The sequence below is a fragment of the Bos javanicus genome, chromosome 3, assembly GCF_032452875.1.
Source record: "Bos javanicus breed banteng chromosome 3, ARS-OSU_banteng_1.0, whole genome shotgun sequence".
Taxonomy (NCBI): Eukaryota; Metazoa; Chordata; class Mammalia; order Artiodactyla; family Bovidae; genus Bos; species Bos javanicus.
The window spans coordinates 82,404,710-82,427,730 of NC_083870.1; the positions used below are offsets into that span (position 1 = coordinate 82,404,710).

General features: G+C 40.5%; 1 protein-coding gene and 1 pseudogene across 1 annotated transcript in view; one reads left to right on the forward strand and one right to left on the reverse strand.

Moving 5' to 3' along the window:
- The window catches only part of ALG6 (ALG6 alpha-1,3-glucosyltransferase), a 57,545-nt gene extending 41,096 nt beyond the window's left edge, over positions 1–16,449 (reverse strand). Inside the window, exons 1-2 of the mRNA XM_061411738.1 lie at positions 16,339–16,449; positions 13,353–13,629 (exon numbers count right to left, since the gene is read on the reverse strand). Of these exons, the coding sequence (XP_061267722.1) occupies positions 13,353–13,434 (82 nt within the window). The 5' untranslated portion in view covers positions 13,435–13,629; positions 16,339–16,449. The remainder of the gene's footprint in view (positions 1–13,352; positions 13,630–16,338) is intronic.
- On the forward strand, positions 8,100–8,974 carry LOC133244479 (craniofacial development protein 2-like; annotated as a pseudogene).
- Positions 16,450–23,021: the final 6,572 nt, after the last annotated feature.

Consider the following 23,021-nt stretch of genomic DNA (forward strand, 5'->3'; position numbering starts at 1 on the left):
AGAGTAATCCAAAAGTACTTTTGTTGGATTTCTTAGAAGACAGTTTAAGAGTAAGGTTTAACGTTTTTTGAAGTACAGTTGATTTACAATGTTGTGTAGTTTCAGGTGTACAACAAAGAGATTCAGCTATACATACATATATATCTACTTTTCCAGATTCTTTTTCCTTATAGATTATTCAAGATATTGAATATAGTTTCCTGTGCTATAAAGTATGGCCTTATTTATTATCTATTTTATACATCGGATCAGATCAGTCGCTTAGTCGTGTCCGACTCTTTGCGACCCCATGAATCGCAGCAGCCAGGCCTCGCTGTCCATCACCAACTCCCGGAGTTCACTCAGACTCATGTCCATCGAGTCAGTGATGCCATCCACCCATCTCATCCTCTGTCGTCCCCTTCTCCTCTTGCCCCCAATCCCTCCCAGCATCAGGGTCTTTTCCAATAGTCAATTCTTCGCATGAGGTGGCCAAAGTACTGGAATTTCAGCTTTAGCATCATTCCTTCCAAAGAAATCCCAGGGCTGATCTCCTTCAGAATGGACTGGTTGGATCTCCTTGCAGTTCAAAGGATTCTCAAGAGTCTTCTCCAACACCACAGTTCAAAAGCATCAATTCTTCAGCACTCAGCCTTCTTCACAGTCCAACTCTCACATCCATACATGACCACAGGAAGAACCATAGCCTTGACTAGACGAACCTTTGTTGGCAAAGTAATGTCTCTGCTTTTGAATATGCTATCTAGGTTGGTCATAACTTTCCTTCCAAGGAGTAAGTGTCTTTTAATTTCATGGCTGCAGTCACCATCTGTAGTGATTTTGGAGCCCAGACAAATAAAGTCTGACACTGTTTCCACTGTTTCCCCATCTATTTCCCATGAAGTGATGGGACCAGATGCCATGATCTTCGTTTTCTGAATGTTGAGCTTTAAGCCAACTTTTTCACTCTCCACTTTCACTTTCATCAAGAGGCTTTTGAGTTCCTCTTCACTTTCTGCCATAAGAGTGGTGTCATCTGCATATCTGAGGTTATTGATATTTCTCCCGGAAATCTTGATTCCAGCTTGGGTTTCTTCCAGCCCAGCATTTCTCATGATGTACTCTGCATATAAGTTGAATAAACAGGGTGACAATACACAGCCTTGATGAACTCCTTTTCCTATTTGGAACCAGTCTGCTGTTCCATGTCCAATTCTAACTGTTGCTTCCTGACCTGCATACAAATTGCTCCAGAGGCAGATCAGGTGGTCTGGTATTCCCATCTCTTTCAGAATTTTCCACAGTTTATTGTGATCCACATAGTCAAAGGCTTTGGCATAGTAGTACATATATGTTATCCCCAACCTTCTGAGTATCCCTCCACCCTTTCCCCTTTGGTAACTGTAAGTTTGTTTTCTGTGTCTGAGAGTCTGTGAGTTTTTAAATAAGTTCATTTTGATTCCACATATATATATCACATGATATGTCTTACGTATTTCCAAAGACAACTTTTAATTGGGTTTTTCCTTAGTCCTCCATAACCCATTCCAGCTACCAAGTAACTCCCTCCTTCCATTCACTAACAAAGCTCCTAAAAGTTGCTGTCTACTTATTAATTCCAGTCATTTGTGGTCTGATAATTAGGAGGCTCACAATGGCCTCCTAGTGATCCTCTGTCTATTTTAAATTTTCATTCTATTTGACATGTCTAAAATTTGACAGTTACCTAGTCCTTATTTTTTAAAATTCCCTGATTTCCTGGCTTCCAGGATAGTAACTTCTCTAGGCTCTAATCCTACATCGTTTCTTCTCAGTCACCTTTAATCATTTCCCCTTCTCCATGGTTAAATCTGTTTTCTCAGTGGTTAAATCTGTTTTCCTCTTGCAATAACAGACACTCCCAACTCTGTGGCTTCAACCATCATCTGTATCGACCTTTTGTAAACATCAAAATAACCTGTGGGTCTTTCAAAAATACCAATGAAACTAATTTCCTGCAACATGGCAGAAACAGAAAGTCAGAAAAAACGCCTCCAGTATAGGAAAAGTACATATTTTTAAATTATTTATTTTATATGTTATACATATACAATTTTAATGTATGGCTGAATTAGCAGCAAAATAATAGAATTCTTTAGAGTCCAGAAACAAACAAACAACAAAAAAAAGGATAGACCCAGAAGAGTAAGCATTTGTCCTGAGGGTATCCAAACATCTTTAAGTGGCCACTACCCAAGGTACTGACCAGCTCAATGCCATGAGTAAGGAGGTAAAGCTTTGTACTTGAACAGACAGGAATTCAGTGTCAGAAAAACCTCTACTAGAATAAACCTTTGACGAGATGGTGAAGATAATATTTATCTCTAGGTTGGCTCTTAGTAGTACATGAAAAAAGAAGTCTCCCCAAAATTCCTAACCATATGCCGACACTCACCCTGTTTGGGACCTGAATTCATGTGAAGTATATGCCAAAGAAATCTTGAGATGAGAATCTGGTTTGACTTTTGCTAAAAGTGCCCAGGTACCTGGCAGGAAGCAACACAAACCCTCTGTGAAAAAATACACAGTAAACTCAGGCCTCAAAGAATTTCCACAAGATATAAGTACTAGGTAATATGAGCTCACAATTCAAAAAAATCACTAACCTCATGAAGAAACAAAGTACTATGAGCAAGAGTCATCAGAAACAAACTATGAAATCAGACGGCAGAAACTGGAATTTTCTGATAGGTAATATAAAATAAGCATGGTTAGTCTATTTAAAGACAAAACAGAACACACTGAGAGTATGCTGAGGAACAAGAGATGATCAGAAAGATCAAGAAGATACAAATAGGAAATAAGCAGAAGTTGTGGAAATTAAAAACATAATAGCTGAAATCTGAAAACTCAATAGACAAGTAAAAAAACAGATCAAACACAATTAGAAAAGTAAAAATTAGGAAGACAGATCTGATGATTATAAAGAAAGCAGTGTGAAGACACGGTAAGATGCTAAATAAAAGCAATTATAAAGTAGAGGAAAGAATGAAAAGACCCAACATATATCTAATAAGACTTTGCACAGGGAGATTAGAAATGAGAGAGAAGTATTTGAAGAGATAACAAAATTATTCTCTGCTATACCACCTACACTTGGCACAAAGTGAGTGACCAACACATATCTGTTGAATGATTAAAAGAACAAAGATATAACATATTTCTACCAGAGTTCTACAAGAAAGAAAAAGAATGAGAAGGGACAATGGCTGAGCATTTTCTCAAGAAACAGAAGGTACAACTGCCTAGAGACAGAAATCAAAAATCCTAAGAGGATAAATTCTTTAATATTCACATGTAGATATACCACAGTGCAACTGCAGCAAGAAAGAAAAGACATACCATCTACTAAGGAAAGACAATTAAAGTGACAGCTGATGTCTGAACATCAGCAACAGAAACTAGAAAACAATGAAAGATTTTTGAAGTATTGATATTAAGAGAAATAACTGTCAATACAGAATTCAATACCCATAAAAACTTCACAACAAAGAGGAAAATGTATTTTCAGTCAAAAATGGAGTTTGCCAACAACAGACTCTCAAAAAAACTCTTCTGAAGATGTACCTCAGGAAGAAAGAAAAGGATCTCAAAGAAAGATATACTATGTAAGATGGACAAACAAAGAAAATGAGGGTAAACCTAAGAAATATTAATTATATAAAGCAACAGTGACTAACACCTAAAATCATGAAAGAAATAAAATCTTGGGCAATAACACCATTTTAATTTGAGGCAGGAAGTAAATATTTGTAACTATAGCTAAAATGTTTCTAAGGCCCTAGCATTGTTCAAGACAGCATTATAGATTTTGTTAAGCTAATGAGTAAGTCCTGAAAAGACAAAATAAAGTATAGCCTCCAAGTCAGGAAGAGAGACAAAATGGAATTAGGGAAGGGAATTGGTTAGACAGATTTGAATCACAGGGATTCAGAGGTAGAGGGTAAAAGAATAGAAAAAGATATATCAAGCAAAAAATAAGCTAAAGAAAACTAGTAAAGCAATATTAATTTTAGAGAAAACAGACTTTAAGACAAAAGCATTACCGTAAATAAACAAGGACATGACAGTGATGTCATAAAATTCAACTCACAAGGAAAAAAATTCTAAATCACCTAATTATACTGATTCAAAATATTCAAAAGGAAATTGACAAAACTACAAAAAGAAACTGCCACTCTCTCAATAACTGGTAAATCAATTTGGCAAAAATCAGTAAGAATATAAAAAAAACTGCATCAGAACATTGAGTAAATGGGTATATGCAGATTATTGAACTGGAGAATATATACATATTAAGCACACAGAGCATTTAAAAAAATTGATCACATACTAGCCCAAGTTTCAACAAATTTCAAAGAATTAGTCCCATAAAGACTCTCTTTGTTGTTATTTTCTACTATACAATTAAATTTAAAATATCAAAGAGATCATTATTAAAGCCTAAATATTTAAAAATTTTTAAATATACTTTCAAATTATTCATGAGTCAAAGCAAAATCACAATAGAAAGTACAAAATATTACCTCTAGGGTGGTACTTGAAAGAAAATGTATAGCCTAAATGACTTAATTAGAAAGAAATGACTGAAACTTAATAAGCTAAAGCATGTGCTAAACAGCTAATGTAAGAATAAAGCCAAGCATACTACTGAGAGGATAAGAAAAGCTCAAATTAATTTTTTGAAAACACTAATAAAATCAATAAATGTCTAGTAAGGCTGATTTTTTAAAATGAATCAACATAAACCATATCTGAAATGAAAAAGGAACCATAACTAGTTATACAGGAAAGATATAAAAAGTAAGAAAACACAATAATTTATATCAATATATTTTATTTTTTATTTTAATTTTTATTGGAGTATAGTTGATTTACCGTGTTGTATTACTTTCTGTTGCATAGCCTAAGTTATACATATACATATATATATATCCACTTTTTTAGATTCTTTTTCCATATAGGTTATTACAGAGTATTGAATAGAGTCCCCTAAGCTATACAGTAGGTCCTCAATAGTTCTCTCTTTTATATATAGTAGAGTGTATATGTCAACCCCCGTCTCCCAATTTATCCCTCTCCGTCTAGTCAAGGCTATGGTTTTTCCAGTGGTCATGTATGGATGTGAGAGTTGGACTATAAAGAAAGTTGAACACAGAATTAATGCTTTTGAACTGTGGGGTTGGAGAAGACTCTTGAAAGTCCCTTGGACTGCAAGGAGATCCAACAGCCCATCCTAAAGGAGATCAGTCCTAGGTGTTCATTGGAGGGACTGTTGTTGAAGCTGAAACTCCAATACTTTGGCCACCTGATGCGAAGAGCTGACTCATTTGAAAAGACCCTGATGCTGGGAAAGATTGAGGGCAGGAGGAGAAGGGGACGACAGAGGATGAGATGGTTGGATGGTATCACCAACACAATGGACATGGGTTTGGGTGGACTCCGGGAATTGGTGATGGACAGGGAGGCCTGGTGTGCTGTGGTTCATGGGGTCGCAGAGAGTCGGACACAACTGAGCGACTGAACTGAACTGAACTGAACGACACATTTTGGGGCTTCCCTGATAGCTCAGTTGGTAAAGAATCCGCCTGCAATGCAGGAGACCCCAGTTTGATTCCTAGTTCGGGAAGATCCCCTAGGGAAGGAACAGGCTACCCACTCCAGTATTCCTGGGCTTCCCTTGTGGCTCAGCTGGTAAAGAATCACCTGCAATGCGTGAGACCGGGGTTCAATCCCTGGATTGGGAAGATCCCCTGGAAAAGGGAAAGTCTATCCACTCCAGTAGTCCATGGGGTCACAAAGAATCAGACACCACTGAGCGACTTTCACAACACATTTTAAAACTCAGTTGAAATGGGCAAATTCTTAGAAAAATATAAATTATAAAATAAATCAAAAAGAAACAGAAAGCCCAAATGTTCTATAACCATTAAGGAAGTTAAATCACTGAATATTTTCCCACAAAGAGAATTTTAGACCCAAAGAGTTTTTTTAGCAAGTTCTAGCCAAGCATTTAAACTACAGACAATTCCATGGGACTTCCCTGGTGTTTCCACAGGACTGTACTTCCACTGCAGTGGGGCACAGGTTCAATCCCTAGTCAGGAAACTAGAACCCTACAAGCCACATGGCACAGCCAAAAAAATAATAAATGAATCACAAACAATTTCAATTCTGAATACTATTCCCGATTGTAGGAAAAGAGGGTATGCGCCCTAATTCATTTTATGTGGCTAGCTGGCTAGCATATCCTTGATAAATTTGACAAAGGAATTTCAAAAAGTAAAACTGTAAGCCAATTTTATTTGTGAGCATGGATGATAAAATCATAAATAATTAATAAGCCAATCTGCAATATACTTTTTAAAAAAGGTACTATATCACAAATAGAGTTATGCCAGGAATGCAAGGTTGGTTCAATGCTAGAAAGAACAAATGATAAATTAAAAGCACCTGTTAAATTTAAGAACAAGATAAAGATGCCTGAATCATTACTTCAACACTGTAATAAACTACTAGAATTAAGAAGACAAGAAAAAAGAAAGAAAAAGGATAGGGAGTAAAAAAGAGGAAATAATACTCTAATTCACAGATCACTTTTTTTTAACACAGAAGTTTCAAAACATGGGCTTCCCTTGTGGCTCAGCTAGTAAAGAATCCACCTGCAATGTGGGAGTCCTGGGTTCGATCCCTGGGTTGGGATGATCCCCTGGAAAAGGGAAAGGCTACCCACTCCAATATTCTGGCCTGGAGAATTCCAGGGACTATATAGTCCATGGGGTCACAAAGAGTCAGACATGACTGAGCAACTTTCACTTCACTTTAAAACATACTTCAGATAAATTATCATTTTTGGAAGGTTGCCAAATATTAACAAATCAACCACATTTTCATTCCCCTGGAACAGACACTTAGATAAGCAATTTTTTAAAAGATACTATCTACAATGGGGAGGGAAAAAATATATAGGATATCTAGCAATACACCTAAGAAAAGATAAGTAAAACTTTCATGTAGAAAACTATAAAATTTCGTTGAAAAACATTAAAGATTTAAATAAATGGAGAAACATACCATCTTAATGAATTAGAAGCCTTACTATGTTAATGATTGCCAATTCACCCAAATTAATCAATGGTATAGTATATAACTCCAATTAAAATCCAAACAGAGTTTTTCATAGGACTTTAACAATCTGATTTTTTAAAAAAACATATACGACGAATTCCCTGATGGACCAGTGAGTAAAGACTTGGCACCTTCACTGCTGTGGCTCCGGTTCAATCCCTGGTATTGGGAACTAAGACCCCATAGAGCAGAGTCAAAGCACTGACTATGGAATAAAATATTTTTGAGTTACAGTTGTCATTTATCAGTTGTCTCATTTTCCATTTGTAAGTTAGAAATAATACCTATCTTCAGTGGTTGTGATATTAAGGAAAGTACTCAATGTCTAGCATTTGGTAAATACTTAGAAAATAGTAACTCTACCTCTATTATTATGATTGTCTCATTTGTCTCTTTACATCCAACTTTCTTCCTACAATCGTTTTTCATGATAATAATAAAACAGTAAAAAATAAGTTATTTTTCTACAACACAGCTAACTACATAGCCAAATCTCCAGCCATGCCTCCCTATCCTTTCTTTCCTTCTTTTTATGCTATCTAATACCAAATACTTTCTGTGAGTATGGATTCACTGTGTCTGCCCTCTGATGCCCTCTTGCAACACCTACCATCTTACTTGGGTTTCTCTTACCTTGGGTGTGGGGTATCTCTTCATGGCTGCTCCCAGCAAAGTGCAGCCGCTGCTCCTTACCTTGGAAGAGGGGTATCTCCTCACCGCCGCCCTTCCTTACCACAGCCCTGTCTAACTCAATGAAAATAAGCCATGCCCATGGGGCCACCCAAGACGGGCGGGTCATGGTGGAAAGATCTGACAGGATGTGGTCCACTGGATAAGGGAATGGCAAACCACTTCAGTATTGCCTTGAGAATCCCATGAACAGTATGAAAAGGCAAAATGATAGGATACTGAAAGAGGAACTCCCCAGGTCAGTAGGGGCCCAATATGCTACTGGAGATCAGTGGAGAAATAATTCCAGAAAGAATGAAGGGATGGAGCCAAAGCAAAAAGAATACCCAGCTGTGGATGTGACTGGTGAAAGAAGCAAGGTCCGAAGCTGTAAAGACCAATATTGCATAGGAACCTGGAATGTCAGGTCCATGAATCAAGGCAAAATCGAAGTGGTCAAACAAAAGATGGCAAGAGTGAATGTCGACATTCTAGGAATCAGCGAACTCAAATGGACTGGAATGGGTGAATTTAACTCAGATGACCATTATACCTACTACTGCGGGCAGGAATCCCTCAGAAGAAATGGAGTAGCCATCACGGTCAACAAAAGAGTCTGAAATGCAGTACTTGGATGCAATCTCAAAAATGACAGAATGATCTCTGTTCGTTTCCAAGGCAAACCATTCAATATCACAGTAATCCAAGTCTATGCCCCAACCAGTAATGCTGAGGAAGCTGAAGTTGAACGGTTCTAGGAAGACCTACAAGACCTTTTAGAACTAACACCCAAAACAGATGTCCTTTTCATTATAGGGGACTGGAATGCAAAAGTAGAAGTCAAGAAACACCTGGAGTAACAGGCAAATTTGGCCTTGGAATACAGAATGAAGCAGGGCAAAGACTAATAGAGTTTTGCCAAGAGAATGCACTGGTCAGAGCAAACACCCACTTCCAACAACACAAGAGAAGACTCTACACATGGACATCACCAGATGGTCAACACCGAAATCAGATTGATTATATTCTTTGCAGCCAAAGATGGAGAAGCTCTATACAGTCAACAAAAACAAGACCAGGAGCTGACTGTGGCTCAGATCATGAACTCCTTATTACCAAATTCAGACTTAAATTGGTGAAAGTAGGGAAAACCACTACACCATTCAAGTATGATCTTAATCAAATCCCTTATGATTATACAGTGGAAGTGAGAAATAGATATAAGGGCCTAGATCTGATAGATAGAGTGCCTGATGAACTATGAAATGAGGTTCGTGACACTGTACAGGAGACAGGGATCAAGACCATTCCCATGGAAAAGAAATGCAAAAAAGCAAAATGGCTGTCTGGGGAGGCCATACAAATAGCTGTGAAAAGGAGAGAAGCAAAAAGCAAAGGAGAAAAGGAAAGATATAAGCATCTGAATGCAGAGTTCCAAAGAATAGCAAGAAGAGATAAGAAAGCCTTCCTCAGTGATCAGTGCAAAGAAATAGAGGAAAACAACAGAATGGGAAAGACTAGAGATCTCTTCAAGAAAATTAGAGATACCAAGGGAACATTTCATGCAAAGATGGACAAAATAAAGGACAGAAATAGTATGGACCTAACAGAAGCAGAAGATATTAAGAAGAGGTGGCAAGAATACACAGAAGAACTGTACAAAAAGATCTTCACGACCCAGATAATCACGACGGTGTGATCACTCACCTAGAACCAGATATCCTGGAATGTGAAGTCAAGTGGGCCTTAGAAAGCATCACTACGAACAAAGCTAGTGGAAGTAATGGAATTCCAGTTGAGCTATTTCAAATCCTGGAAGATGATGCTGTGCAAGTGGTGCACTCAATATGCCAGCAAATTTGGAAAACTCAGCAGTGGCCACAGGACTGGAAAAGGTCGGTTTTCATTCCAATCCCAAAGAAAGGCAATGCCAAAGAATGCTCAAACTACCGCACAATTGCACTCATCTCACATGCTAGTAAAGTAATGCTCAAAATTCTCCAAGACAGGCTTCAGCAATACGTGAACTGTAAACTTCCTGATGCTGAAGCTGGTTTTAGAAAAGGCAGAGGAACCAGAGATCAAATTGCCAACATCTGCTGGATCATGGAAAAGCAAGAGAGTTCCAGAAAAACATCTATTTCTGCTTTACTGACTATTGCAAAGCCTTTGACTGTATGGGTCACAATAAACTGTGGAAAATTCTGAAAGAGATGGGAATACCAGACCACCTCACCTGCCTCTTAAAAAATCTGTATACAGGTCAGGAAGCAACAGTTAGAACTGGACATGGAACAACAGACTGGTTCCAAATAGGAAAAGGAGTACATCAAGGCTGTATGTTATCACCCTGCTTATTTAACTTATATGCAGAGGACATCATGAGAAACGCTGGACTGGAAGAAACACAAGCTGGAATCAAGACTGCCGGGAGAAATATCAATAACCTCAGATATGCAGATGATACCACCCTTATGGCAGAAAGTGAAGAGGAACTCAAAAGCCTCTTGATGAAAGTGAAAGTGGAGAGTGAAAAAGTTGGCTTAAAGCTCAACATTCAGAAAACGAAGATCATGGCATCCGGTCCCATCACTTCATGGCAAATAGATGGGGAAACAGTGGAAACAGTGTCAGACTTTATTTGTCTGGGCTCCAAAATCACTGCAAATGGTGACTGCAGCCATGAAATTAAAAGACACTTACTCCTTGGAAGAAAGTTATGACCAACCTAGATAGCACATTCAAAAGCAGAGACATTACTTTGCCAACAAAGGTTCGTCTAGTCAAGGCTATGGTTTTTCCTGTGGTCATGTATGGATGTGAGAGTTGGACTGTGAAGAAGGCTGAGTGCCGAAGAATTGATGCTTTTGAACTGTGGTGTTGGAGAAGACTCTTGAGAATCCCTTGGACTGCAAGGAGATCCAACCAGTCCATTCTGAAGGAGATCAGCCCTGGGATTTCTTTGGAGGGAATGATGCTGAAGCTGACACTCCAGTACTTTGGCCACCTCATGCGAAGAGTTGACTCATTAGAAAAGACTCTGATGCTGGGAAGGACTGGGGGCAGGAGGAGAAGGGGACGACAGAGGATGAGATGGCTGGATGGTATCACTGACTCTATGGACGTGAGTCTGAGTGAACTCTGGGAGTTGGTGATAGACAGGGAGGCCTGGCGTGCTGCGATTCATGGGGTCGCGAAGAGTCGGACACGACTGAGTGACTGAACTGAATACCAAATACTTACAACCATGGTCTCATGCCACGTACCGTATCTCTGCACATGTTCTACTGTCTAGAATACGTTCCCCATTTTATTTGCGTAGCAAATTCCAACTTATCTTTCAAACCTTGAATTCAAACGCCATCCTGTGAAAAGTTTTCTGCAATGCATCCTGATCATTTTCTGTGTTAACACGGAAACTCACACTTCAACATTTAATTATCACATTGTATTGTGACTCAAAATTCTCCAAGCCAGGCTTCAACAATACGTGAACCATGAACTTCCTGATGTTCAAGCTGGTTTTAGAAAAGGCAGAGGAACCAGAGATCAAATTGCCAACATCTGCTGGATCATTGAAAAAGCAAGAGAATTCCAGAAAAACATCTACTTCTGTTTTGTTGACTATGCCAAAGCCTTTGACTGTGTGGACCACAACAAACTGGAAAATTCTGAAAGAGATGGGAATACCAGACCACCTGATCTGCCTCTGTGTTCAGGTCAGGAAGCAACAGTTAGAACTGGATAGCGAACAAGACTGGTTCCAAACAGGAAAAGGAGTCCGTCAAGGCTGTATATTGTCACCTTGCTTATTTAACTTATATGCAGAGTACATCATGAGAAACGCTGGGCTGGAGGAATCACAAGCTGGAATCAAGACTGCCGGGAGAAATATCAATAACCTCTGACATTCAGATGACACCACCCTTATGGCAGAAAGCAAAGAAGAACTAAAGAGCTTCTTGATGAAAGTAAAAGAGGAGAGTGAAAAAGTTGGCTTAAAGTTCAACATTCAGAAAACTAAGATCATGGCATCTGGTCCCATCACTTCATGGCAAATAGATGGGGAAACAGTGGAAACAGTGACAGACTTTATTTTGGGGGGCTCCAAAATCACTGCAGGTGGTAACTGCAGCCATGAAATTAAAAGATGCTTGCTCCTTGAAAAAACAGTTATGACCAACCTAGACAGCATATTAAAAAGCAGAGACATTACTTTGCTAACAAAGGTCTGGCTATTCAAGGCTATGGTTTTTTCAGTAGTCATGTATGGATGTGAGAGTTAGACTATAAAGAAAGCTGAGTGCCAAAGAATTGATGCTTTTGAACTGTGGTGTTGGAGAAGACTCTTGAGAGTCCCTTGAACTGCAAGGAGATCATACCAGTCCATCCTAAAGGAAATTAGTCCTGAATATTCATTGGAAGGATTGATGCTGAAGCTGAAACTCCAATACTGTGGCCACCTGATGCGAAGAACTGATTCATTTGAAAAGACCCTGATGCTGCAAAAGATTGAAGGCAGGAGGAGAAGGGGATGACAGAGGATGAGATGGTGTGGATGGCATCACCTACTGGAAGGACGTGAGTTTGAGTAAACTCCGGGAGTTGGTGATGGACAGGGAGGCCTGGTGTGCTGCACTCCACTATGGGGTTGCAAAGAGTTGGACACAACTGAGCGACTGAACTGAAGTGACTGTGACTACTTATCTACTAAAATGGAGACCCCTTTAAGTATTAGATATTCACCTTAAATTTCTAGCCCTTAGCATAGTGCCTGGATAGGAGAAGTATTAAATAAATACTCACAAGGTTAAATTTAATCCCACCCCCAATCTCCAGGACCAGACTCCATTAATCCCACCCCCACTCCATTTCTCTCACATCATTCTCAATCTTATTCTCCACTGCTGTCTTCCTTTCAAGGTAGTAATATGCCTTCTCTACCCTGGGCTTTCCAGGTGGCATTAGTGGTAAAGAACCTGCCTGCCAATGCAGGAGACATAACAGACTCAGGTTTGATCCCTGGGTCAGGAGGATCCCCTGGAGGAGGACATGGCAACCTATTCCAGTATCTTTGTCTGGAGAATTCAATGGACAGAGGAGCCTGGCAGGCTACAGTCTATAGCATCGCAAAGAGTCAGACACAAGTGAAGGAACTTAGCATGCATATAAAAGCCTTCTCTACCCTAAACAAACAAAAAAGCCTTCTTTGATTCTGCTCCCTCTTTGAAATACTAGCTCATTTCTCTCTTCAACAGCTAAGAGATAACTGTTTCTCAATTTGTCTTCTTCCCAGTTAGAATACATCTTTCTTTTCTCATATTACAAAGCCTGTGCTTCTATTTAGCTCTTATACAAATTCTATTTATTAGCCTTAGATGTTTAAGTGCCTTTTCTTGACTACACTAATAAAACCTGAAATTCTTCTCTGTCTCGGTCAGAAAACTATAAACTGTTACCAAAAACAAAAAACCTCAAAAAACAGACAAAAAGAAAGATTCAAAAAAAATTCACCTATTAAATGAAAAATGTGTTACCTGAGTAAGAATTAAGAGAAACTGTCCACCGTACTGTTAGTCCTAGTAAGACTGCAGCTGTCATCAAGTACCATTTCTCCATATTTTTTCTTCGAATTCAGGAAGAGGAAAAAAATACAGGAATACTAATACAGGAATACTTTTAACATGCAGTCAATCACTTCTTTTCTTGATCAGAGAAATATTATCAATTATTTGGAATTAGGAGTTTGAGAGGATTTTAATTGATGCTTCGTTTCCAGTTAAACATTGATTTTTATCTCTAGGAAGAAGTAGCCTGCAGGGAAAACAAAAAAAGATACCAAGATTTAGCTGAGCATAGTGCCCAAACAACAAACATTAAACCAAAGAGAAAGACGGAGAAATGGGGGAAGGGGACAGTCAAAGAAAACAGATAATTTTAAGTTCCTTATTCCTAGTCCTCCAGTCAGGAAATGAACCTCAAAAGATTAGCTCTCCGGGACTTCCCTGGTGGTCCAGTGGTTAAGAGTCCATGCTCTCAATGCAGGGAATTCGAGTTTGATCCCTGGTCCTTGGGGAACTAAGATTCCATTTGCCAATCGGTGAGGCCAAAAATAAAATAAAGGAAATTTAGAGAAACTAGGACTTGCTAGATTAGAAAATAAAACAGTTTCATACTCAAAAGATTAATCAATTAATTAATTCAGGCAATTCCCTCATGGTCTAGTGGTGAGGGCTCCATGCTTTCATTGCCAAGGGTACAGGTTCAATCCCTGGTCAGGAATTAAGAACCCACAAGCTATGCAGTGCTAAATTTTAGGGGAAAATTGGCACATTTAAAAGTATTTTTCTTACTTAAAAATAGTAAGGAACAACTCTAGAATTAATAAGTCTAGCATCTCAGTAAGTTAGAATGACTCGAAGCATTTAATAAGGCTATGTGAATGTATTATTCAAATTTTATTTATACAAATTCCCTTTTTCTTTCCTCCCTCTTACTGCATCCACCTTTGATCATTTCATTGATCACAAGATATTCTACAAGAGGCAAGGGAGGAGGAAAAATGAAAATAAATCAGTTTCTCACATTGATTCCAGGTTTGACACAGTTCATGGGCCATTATAAACTTTTCAAATCCTTTTTTTGTGTGTGTGTATGTGTAATAAAGTTTTATTAAAGTATAAAGGAGATAGAGAAAGCTTCTGACATAGGCATCAGAAGGGGGCAGAAAGAGTACCCTCAAATCCTTTTCTAATCCAACTCAAAAAGCCCCTTTTAACGTGTTGCACTATATATTCCAGAATTGCAACACAACACTCTATTTCCTGCAGAGATATCAAGTTTAAAATTGATTTTACAAATGCTAAGTCCTGGATTTAAAAATCCATAACTTAACTGATATTCCATTGTCGAAATTTTAATCAGTAATACAACCAAGTTAAATGAATTATCCACAGTTCCAGATGATCATATTTAAATAACAAAAATAAGACAAAATCAATGACCCTTAATAATCATAATGAACTTTAAAAAAAAGAATAACAATGCTTAACTAATAATACGCTGATCAAGTTTTTTGTTTGTTTGCTTTCTGGCCTCACCAAAGGGCTTGTGGGATCTCACTTCCCCAACCAGGGACTAAACCCAGGCAATGGCAATGAAAGCCGGAAATCCTAACCATTAGGCCACCAGGGACCTCCCTGATCAAGTTTATTAAGAACACAATGGTGGAACTGCTGACAGATGAAAGGATCATATCCAAAAGATTTAGACAACATCTATGATGGGCCAAATCTAACTCCAGAAATCATTGCAGGGATAATAAATTCAAAGTTCTGCACTTAAACGTCAAAAAAAAAAACCAAAAAACTGCTTGAGTACTGAAAGGGAGGCAACAGATAACAGATCAGCTCTGGATGGACCCAGATGACCCTGATGACCAGTGTTAGATTAAATATTAGGAAAACTTTTCTAACACCTAGAGTTGTCCAAAAATTAAATGAGCTTCTTCTTAAGAAAGGAGTTACTCTTTCAAAGGCTCAAACAAGGACTTCCCTGGTGGTCCGTGGCTAAAATTCTGCACTCCAGATGCAAGTGACCCAGGTTCGATCCCTGGTCAGGGAACTAGATCCCACATGTTGCTTTCTGATTTAAGTGGTTGTTAAAAGATGTGTTTACTTAATGATAAATCAGTTAGTTAAAATTTATGATTTGTGGACAGTATTTTCTTTTACATGTTATAATAAAAGTTACAAAGGAAATAACATTTATTTGTCAACTAGAATATAAGCTCCAAGCAAGCAGGGATCCTCCTATCTTAGCCGCTGCCCAGTTCCCTGCTCATAGAACAAGGCTGGTACAGAGCAGGTAACTCAAAAGTATCTGCTGAATGGAGATCTTAGGGTGAAGAAGGGAGGTACCTAATTGTACTGAGTCCTTTGTGGTTTAAAGATATTATCATATGAAATTCTTAACCGATCTGTTCTCCTAGAACAGTAAAAAGGGTTGTTTTTGTTTTCTGTTTTATTTTACTATTTTTCCTTTCTGTACAACAAAAAGTACAGTAGCTTCCTAACCCATTCTCGCGGGCAGCAGAGAATTCTTCTGTCCCAGTTTACCCAGAGGGTGCGTCTCAGCAGAAAAAATGTCTGTCGTCCACGTCCCAGGGCCAAACTTGTTCCTTTCGGTGCGAAAAGGTCCCTCCCCCAGGTGAACAGCACAGCCAGGGAGTGTTGCTATCCCAGGAGAGGACATCTCGCCAAAGAGCCCCCTCTTGGTGTGTCTGCCCCTTTCTCCGGCGGGCCGGACCCTCAGGACCGCAGGAACAAGGGTGCCAAGCTTTCCAGTCCAGGATACCCTCCATGATCACCGCATCCCCCACCCGGCCCCCAGTCTAGCCTGCGGGCGGGACTGAGGAGGCTTCGCTTCCCCAGAGCGCAGCGGAGCCGGGAGCCAGACAGCCAAGCCCCAGGCCCTCCCCGCTCCCTCCAAGCGCCCCAGAATTCCAGAGACCCGGCCTCTTACCCCACCGCTCTCCGAACGTAGGGATTCGCGCCGCAGCAGGTTTCAGGAAGGCGCCTGCGCGCTCGCCCCCGCGGCGAAGAGCCCTGCCGGCCTGCCTTCCGCGTCCGCGTACTCGCGCACCGTCCGCGTGCCCGGAGCGGGAGCGAGCCCGTCGAGCGTGTGGGGAGGGGCGGGGAAAAGGCGCGGAGTGGAGAAGGCGGGCTTCGGAGGCGAAGCACGAGCCGCTGGAATCCGAGAGGCCTGGTGTCTGGGTGAGGCTTGGGGCAGGTGGAAAGCCCCTTGCTCTTCTTTCCTGGGATCGTGGCCAAGGCCTGAGCGGCTGCTTAGTCCACGGATTCCTGTTAGGGGAGCGTCCTGGCGCGCTTCACACAGTGGACAACCCATGGCTAGTCCTCACCAACGAGCAGGAGATCTTCCTCTGGACCTATGCCCTTGAGGAGCCAGAAAGCCAATGGGCTTTACTTTCTTCAGGCTGCATGCCTGCAGAGAAGTAGGTATTAAGCTGGGAAGCCACTTCATGGAGGAAATAGTATTGAACTCCAGGCATCTTCAAGAAACTGTGGGGGATGCTAAAGAACAGCCTTGCCCTGCAGTAGGCATCACACCTTCCCCATCAAGCAGCTTGGACCGCATATTCCCAAACTTGCAAATAATAACCACATTCCCTTACTTTGGTCAGGGAAATGCCCTCATATCCCCCTTCTGAATCCTGCCATTCTGTAAAGCCAGTCCCGCTATAATCCCTGAAAGTAACCACACACCATGAACATGAAAATGTTAGTTGCTCAGTCGAGTCTGACTCTTTGCAACCCCATCAACTATAGCCTGCCAGCCTCCTCTATACATGGAATTCTCTAAGCAAGAACACTGGAGTGGGTAGCCATTCCCTTCTTCAGGGGATCTTGTGGACCCAGAGCTTGAACCTGGGTCTCTGCACTGCAGGCAGATTCTTTACAGTGTGACCACTAGGGAAGCCCAGTTTGGCTTTTTGTTCTTCAGTAACTAAGGTTAAGTCATATCCAACTCTTTGCGACTCCATGGACTGCAGCACGCCAGGCTTCCCTGTCCTTCACTATCTTCTGGAGTTTGCTCAAACTCATGTCCATTGAGTCAGTGATGCCATCCAACCATCCTGTTCTTTGTTGCCCCCTTCTCCTCCTGCCCTCAATCTTTCCCAGCATCAGGGTCTTTCCCAATGAGTCAGCTCTTTGCCAGGTGGCCAAAGTATTGGAGCTTCAGCTTTGGCTTTGGCTATGGCTTTATACTGGGGCCACTCACCAATGGAGGAGATGGAGGTTCAGTCCCTGGGTTGGGAAGATCCCCTGGAGAAGGAAATGGCAACCCACTCCAATATTCTTGCCTGGGAAAATCCTATGGACAGAGGAGCCTGGCGGTCTATAATCCATGGGGCTGCAAATATTCGGACACAACAGCAACTAAGCAACAACAACATGGCTTTATAACAAAGTGGCTCTGAACAACTCTCTGGATCATGCTTTCTTCACCTGTGAAATGAGTGAGTGGGCTAGATAAACTTTCAGACCTAAAATTTTATCCTACTATATTTTAAAGACCGTCAGCCCTGGAAATATGAAAAAATATGGCCAAGTGTCTGCCTTCAAAAAATTTTCATTCTCATTGGAAAAGCATAAAAGGATAGAACAGATGCTAAACGTCAGATTACTAGTATATGCATTAAGTACTGTAGGAGTTCAGAGAAGAACATTCATGTAAACTAAAAATTATCAAGAAACACTTTCCCTAGAGAAGTCAGCTGAGCTTTGAAAGAAAGCCTGGGCCAGGAGAATGGGAGTAAGACTCTTGACAAAGGAATGGTTCAAGCCAAAATTGTGGCAGTTGGGACTTCCTTGTCAAGACTCTGCACTTCTAATGCAGGGGCCTAGGGTTTGATCACATATTGATATTTCAGAAATATCAATATATTGTAAAAGATATATCTTCAAATAATGACAATTGGTATCAGTCTCTTCTTTCTTCCTCCCAACCTGATAGCTTCTGATATAGTATTCAGAGCAAAGTTGGTGCTTAAAATGTTCATTGAATAAATTGTGGAAGGAACTTCAAAACCTCTAATTCACAGCTGAACTGCCCCACCAATGCATCTATATACCTACTCCTGCTCTTTCCCTCCACTAGGTACAAGTTGGTGATACAGTGCTGAGCATAACTGCCTTCCTACACTAGGTACTGTCACTCTCTGAATGTCCAGTGTCTATACGTAACACTCAGTAAATGAGTTTGGGATGAGGTCATTAGGATTCACTGTCACTGGTATCTTTATAAGACGAGGAAATTTGGCAATGGACATGCCCACATGCAGAGGATAATGTGAAGACATGGAGAAGATAGAAGTGTACAAGCCAAGGAGAGAAGTCTTAAAAGACACCAACGCTGCTGACACCATGATCTCAGACTTCTAGCCTCCAGAGTATGAGAATACACATTTCTGTTGTTTAGGCCACCCAGACTGTGGTTTTCTCTATGGCAGCCCTAACAAACTAGTACACACCTTATCAACGGTACTCTGAATACTCGGAGTAGGCCAATTCCCTCACACAAATCATACTTTTATAGTAATTTTCTAGTCCCTTCCCTAGATCACTTCCACCTATTAAGAAAACAAGCCCTTTTCTATATCAGGCCCAGGACTTTCCTCTTCTGTATCAGGCCCAGGACTTCCCTGATTCTAGGTGAAAATCATTCACCTGATCATAGCTGTTCAGGTGGCACTAGTGGTAAAGAACCCACCTGCAATGCAGGAGACACAGGAGATTTGGGTTCGATCCCTGGACAGGAAGATCCCCTGGAGGAGGGCACATCAACCCACTTCAGTATTCTTGCCTGGGGAATCCCATGAACAGAGGAACCTGGCAGCTGCAGTCCACGTGGTTGCAAAGAGTTGGACACGACTGAAGCAACTTAGCACTCACGCACGTTGTTGGAAATAGATTTTTTTTTCTATCTGTATATCTTCCTCAATTGACCCTTACGTGTCGTTTCTATTCATCTGAAATCTCCAACATTCATCATACCTTTGTCTCCTCCAGGGATAAGTTCACCTAAGTAGCATAGAGTTAGAGTGAATCTCCAAATTTCCATCTAGCTATTGGCAAAATAGTCTCCTCCTTCATATGCTAAAAGTTGTTCATACCCAATTCACTTCATCATCACAATAACCCTGAAAGAATATTAGAAAGGTATTATTATCCCCTTTGGACACACAAGAAAACTTGACAGCAACATTTCACAAAGTATGTCATTCAGTGGGATAACTACTGTCCAAAAAAAAAAAAAATGTGAAAAAAGTATGAGAGAACTTCCCTAGGGGTTCAGTGGTTAAGCCTTCATCCTTCCACTGCAGGGGGCGTGGGTTCCATCCCTGGTCAGGAAACTAAGATCCCACATGCAGTGCAACATGCCCAAGAGGTAATAATAATAATTTTTAATAGCATGAGGATGATCTCTTGATACAGAGATAAGTTTGAAAACAATGGGTTACACAAATCTAAAAAGAATTCTTTACTTCAGGTTTTCTCAGAGGCTTTTGTGTGTTATTACATATCAATGTAAAGGAAATCAGTCCTGAATACTACTCATTGGAAGGACTGATGCTGAAGCTGAAGCTCCAATACTTTGGCCACCTGATATGAAGAATTGACTACATTGGAAAAGATCCTGATGCTGGGAAAGACTGAAGGCAGGAGGAGAAGGGGATGACAGAGGATGAGGCGGTTGGATGGCATCACCAACTCGATGGACATGAGTTCGAACAAGCTTTGGGAGTTGGTGATGGACCTGGAAGCCTGGCGTGCTACAGTCCATGGGGTCACAAAGAGTCGGATACGACTGAGCGACTGAACTGACTGATACATCAATGTTACTATACATCATGACCCTCCAAAAGAATATAGAATTTCAGCTTTGCTGGTGGTCCAGTGGTTGAGAATCTGCCTTGCAATGTAAGGGACACTGTTTCGGTCCCTGATCCAGGAAGATACCACATGCCGCAGGGCAACTAAGCCCATGCACCACAACTACTGAGCCCTGGCTCTAGAGCCCCTGATCTGCAATAAGAGAAGCCACTGCAATGAGAAGCCCTCACACAGCAATTAGAAAGTAGCCTCTGATTGCACAACTAGAGAAAGCCCAAGTGCAGCAACGAAGACCCAATGTAGCCAAAAATAAATAAATAAAAATTTTAAAAAAGTTATCACTAAACTTAAAAAAATATAGAGTTTTCAGACATTAACCATGAAATTCTATCCCCATACTCCATCCCAAATCTAACATTACATCCTACAGAGTGGTTCATGAATCACACTTGTTGGAAATTCTGGTTAGTGACTTTCACCTAATTTCTCTAAGAAATACATGTCTTCCGGGTCCATCACCAACTCCCAGAGCTTGTTTGAACTCATGTCCATCAAGTTGGTGATGCCATCCAACCGTCTCATCCTCTGTCATCCCCTTCTCCTCCTGCCTTCAATACAAGAAATAGATGTCAGGACTATACAAACATGAATTTTAGTTACTTTCATTCATTTTCATGTCATTTTCATTTTTTGCACCCCTTAAAAAAAAGACAAAATATTGACATGATGATTGTCCTTAATATGACTATGAACTTTGAAAATTAAGTTAATTATAAAACAAAATTAAATGGGAAAAAATAAATCCCTTGAAACCAGAAATAGAATGAAACAAAAGAACTTAAATGGGTATCCAACTGGTGGCTCAACTACACAGAGAATAACTGTTCCAAATGACATTTTTTTGGCCATGCCCCATGGCTTGCCAAATCTTAGTTACCTGACCATGGATTGAACCTGACGCCCAGCAGTGGAAGCTCCGAGTCCTAACCACTGGACCACCAGAGAATTCCCTCAAATCACTTTAAAACCCAATAATTTAATGATGTATCCCAAGTGCAATATGCCCTAAGAAAAAAAGATCTGTTAAAAAAAAATATAAAATGATTGCTGTGTTGTTGGCATTAGGATTAGTATTATTATTTTAAAAAATGCATGTGTGCTAAGTCACTTCAGCTGTGTCAGACTATTTTTGACGCTAAGGACTGTAGCCTACCAGGCTCCTCTGTCCACAGGATTCTTCAGGCAGGAGTATTGGAGTGGACTGCCATGCCCTCCTCCAGGGGATCTTCTGGGCCCATGAATCGAATCTGGCGTCTTCTATGTCTCCTGCATTGGCAGGCAGGGTTTTTTTTTTTTTTTTTTTTTTTACCACTGCTGTATGTGTAAAGTGGGATAAAGAAAATAAAGATTTATGTGATACTCAGATTCTATCATCCCAGTATTTTGATACTAGGATTCTTGGTGTGGGGAAAAGGAGTAAAAGGCATAAGATAGAAATATCCATATGAATTTATGATTTATTTTACTTAATTATTGAAAGGAAAAATGGGAGGGAGAAAGAAGGGGAGGAAGGGAAAAAGTGAGTCAGGGAAAGGGAGCAAGGAAATATTTCCTAGCTCTTAAGAAGGCAATGCCAAAGAATGCTCAAACTACTACACAATGGTACTCATCTCACACGCTAGTAAAGTAATGCTCAAAATTCTCCAAGCCAGGCTTCAGCAATACGTGAACCGTGAACTTCCAGATGTTGAAGCTGGTTTTAGAAAAGGCAGAGGAACCAGAGATCAAATTGCCAACATCTGCTGGATCATGGAAAAAGCAAGAGAGTTCCAGAAAAACATATTTCTGCTTTATTGACTATGCCAAAGCCTTTGACTGTGTGGATCACAATAAACTGTGGAAAATTCTGAAAGAGATGGGAATACCAGACCACCTGACCTGCCTCTTGAGAAACCTATATGCAGGTCAGGAAGCAACAGTTAGAACTGGACATGGAACAACAGATTGGTTCCAAATAGGAAAAGGAGTATGTCAAGGCTGTATATTGTCACCCTGCTTATTTAACTTCTATGCAGAGGACATCATGAGAAACACTGGGCTGGAAGAAGCACAAGCTGGAATCAAGACTGCCGGGAGAAATATCAATAACCTCAGATATGCAGATGACACCACCCTTATGGCAGAAAGTGAAGAGGAACTACAAAGCCTCTTGATGAAAGTGAAAGAGAAGAGTGAAAAAGTTGGCTTAAAGCTCAACATTCAGAAAACTAAGATCATGGCATCTGGTCCCATCACTTCATGGCAAATAGATGGGGAAACAGTGGAAACAGTGTCAGACTTTATTTTTGGGGGGTTCTAAAATCACTGCAGATGGTGACTGCAGCCATGAAATTAAAAGACGCTTACTCCTTGGAAGGAAAGTTACGACCAACCTAGATAGCACATTTAAAAGCAGAGACATTAGTTTGCCAACAAAGGTCCGTCTAGTCAAGGCTATGGTTTTTCCTGTGGTCATGTATGGATGTGAGAGTTGGACTGTGAAGAAAGCTGAGCACCAAAGAATTGATGCTTTTGAACTGAGTGTTGGAGAAGACTCTTGAGAGTCCCTTGGACTTCAAGGAGATCCAACCAGTCCATCCTAAAGGAGATCAGTCCTGGGTGTTCATTGGAAGGAATGATGCTGGGGCTGAAACTCCAATACTTTGGCCACTTCATGCGAAGAGTTGACTCATTGGAAAAGATTCTGATGCTGGGAGGGATTGAGGGCAGGAGGAGAAGGGGACGACAGAG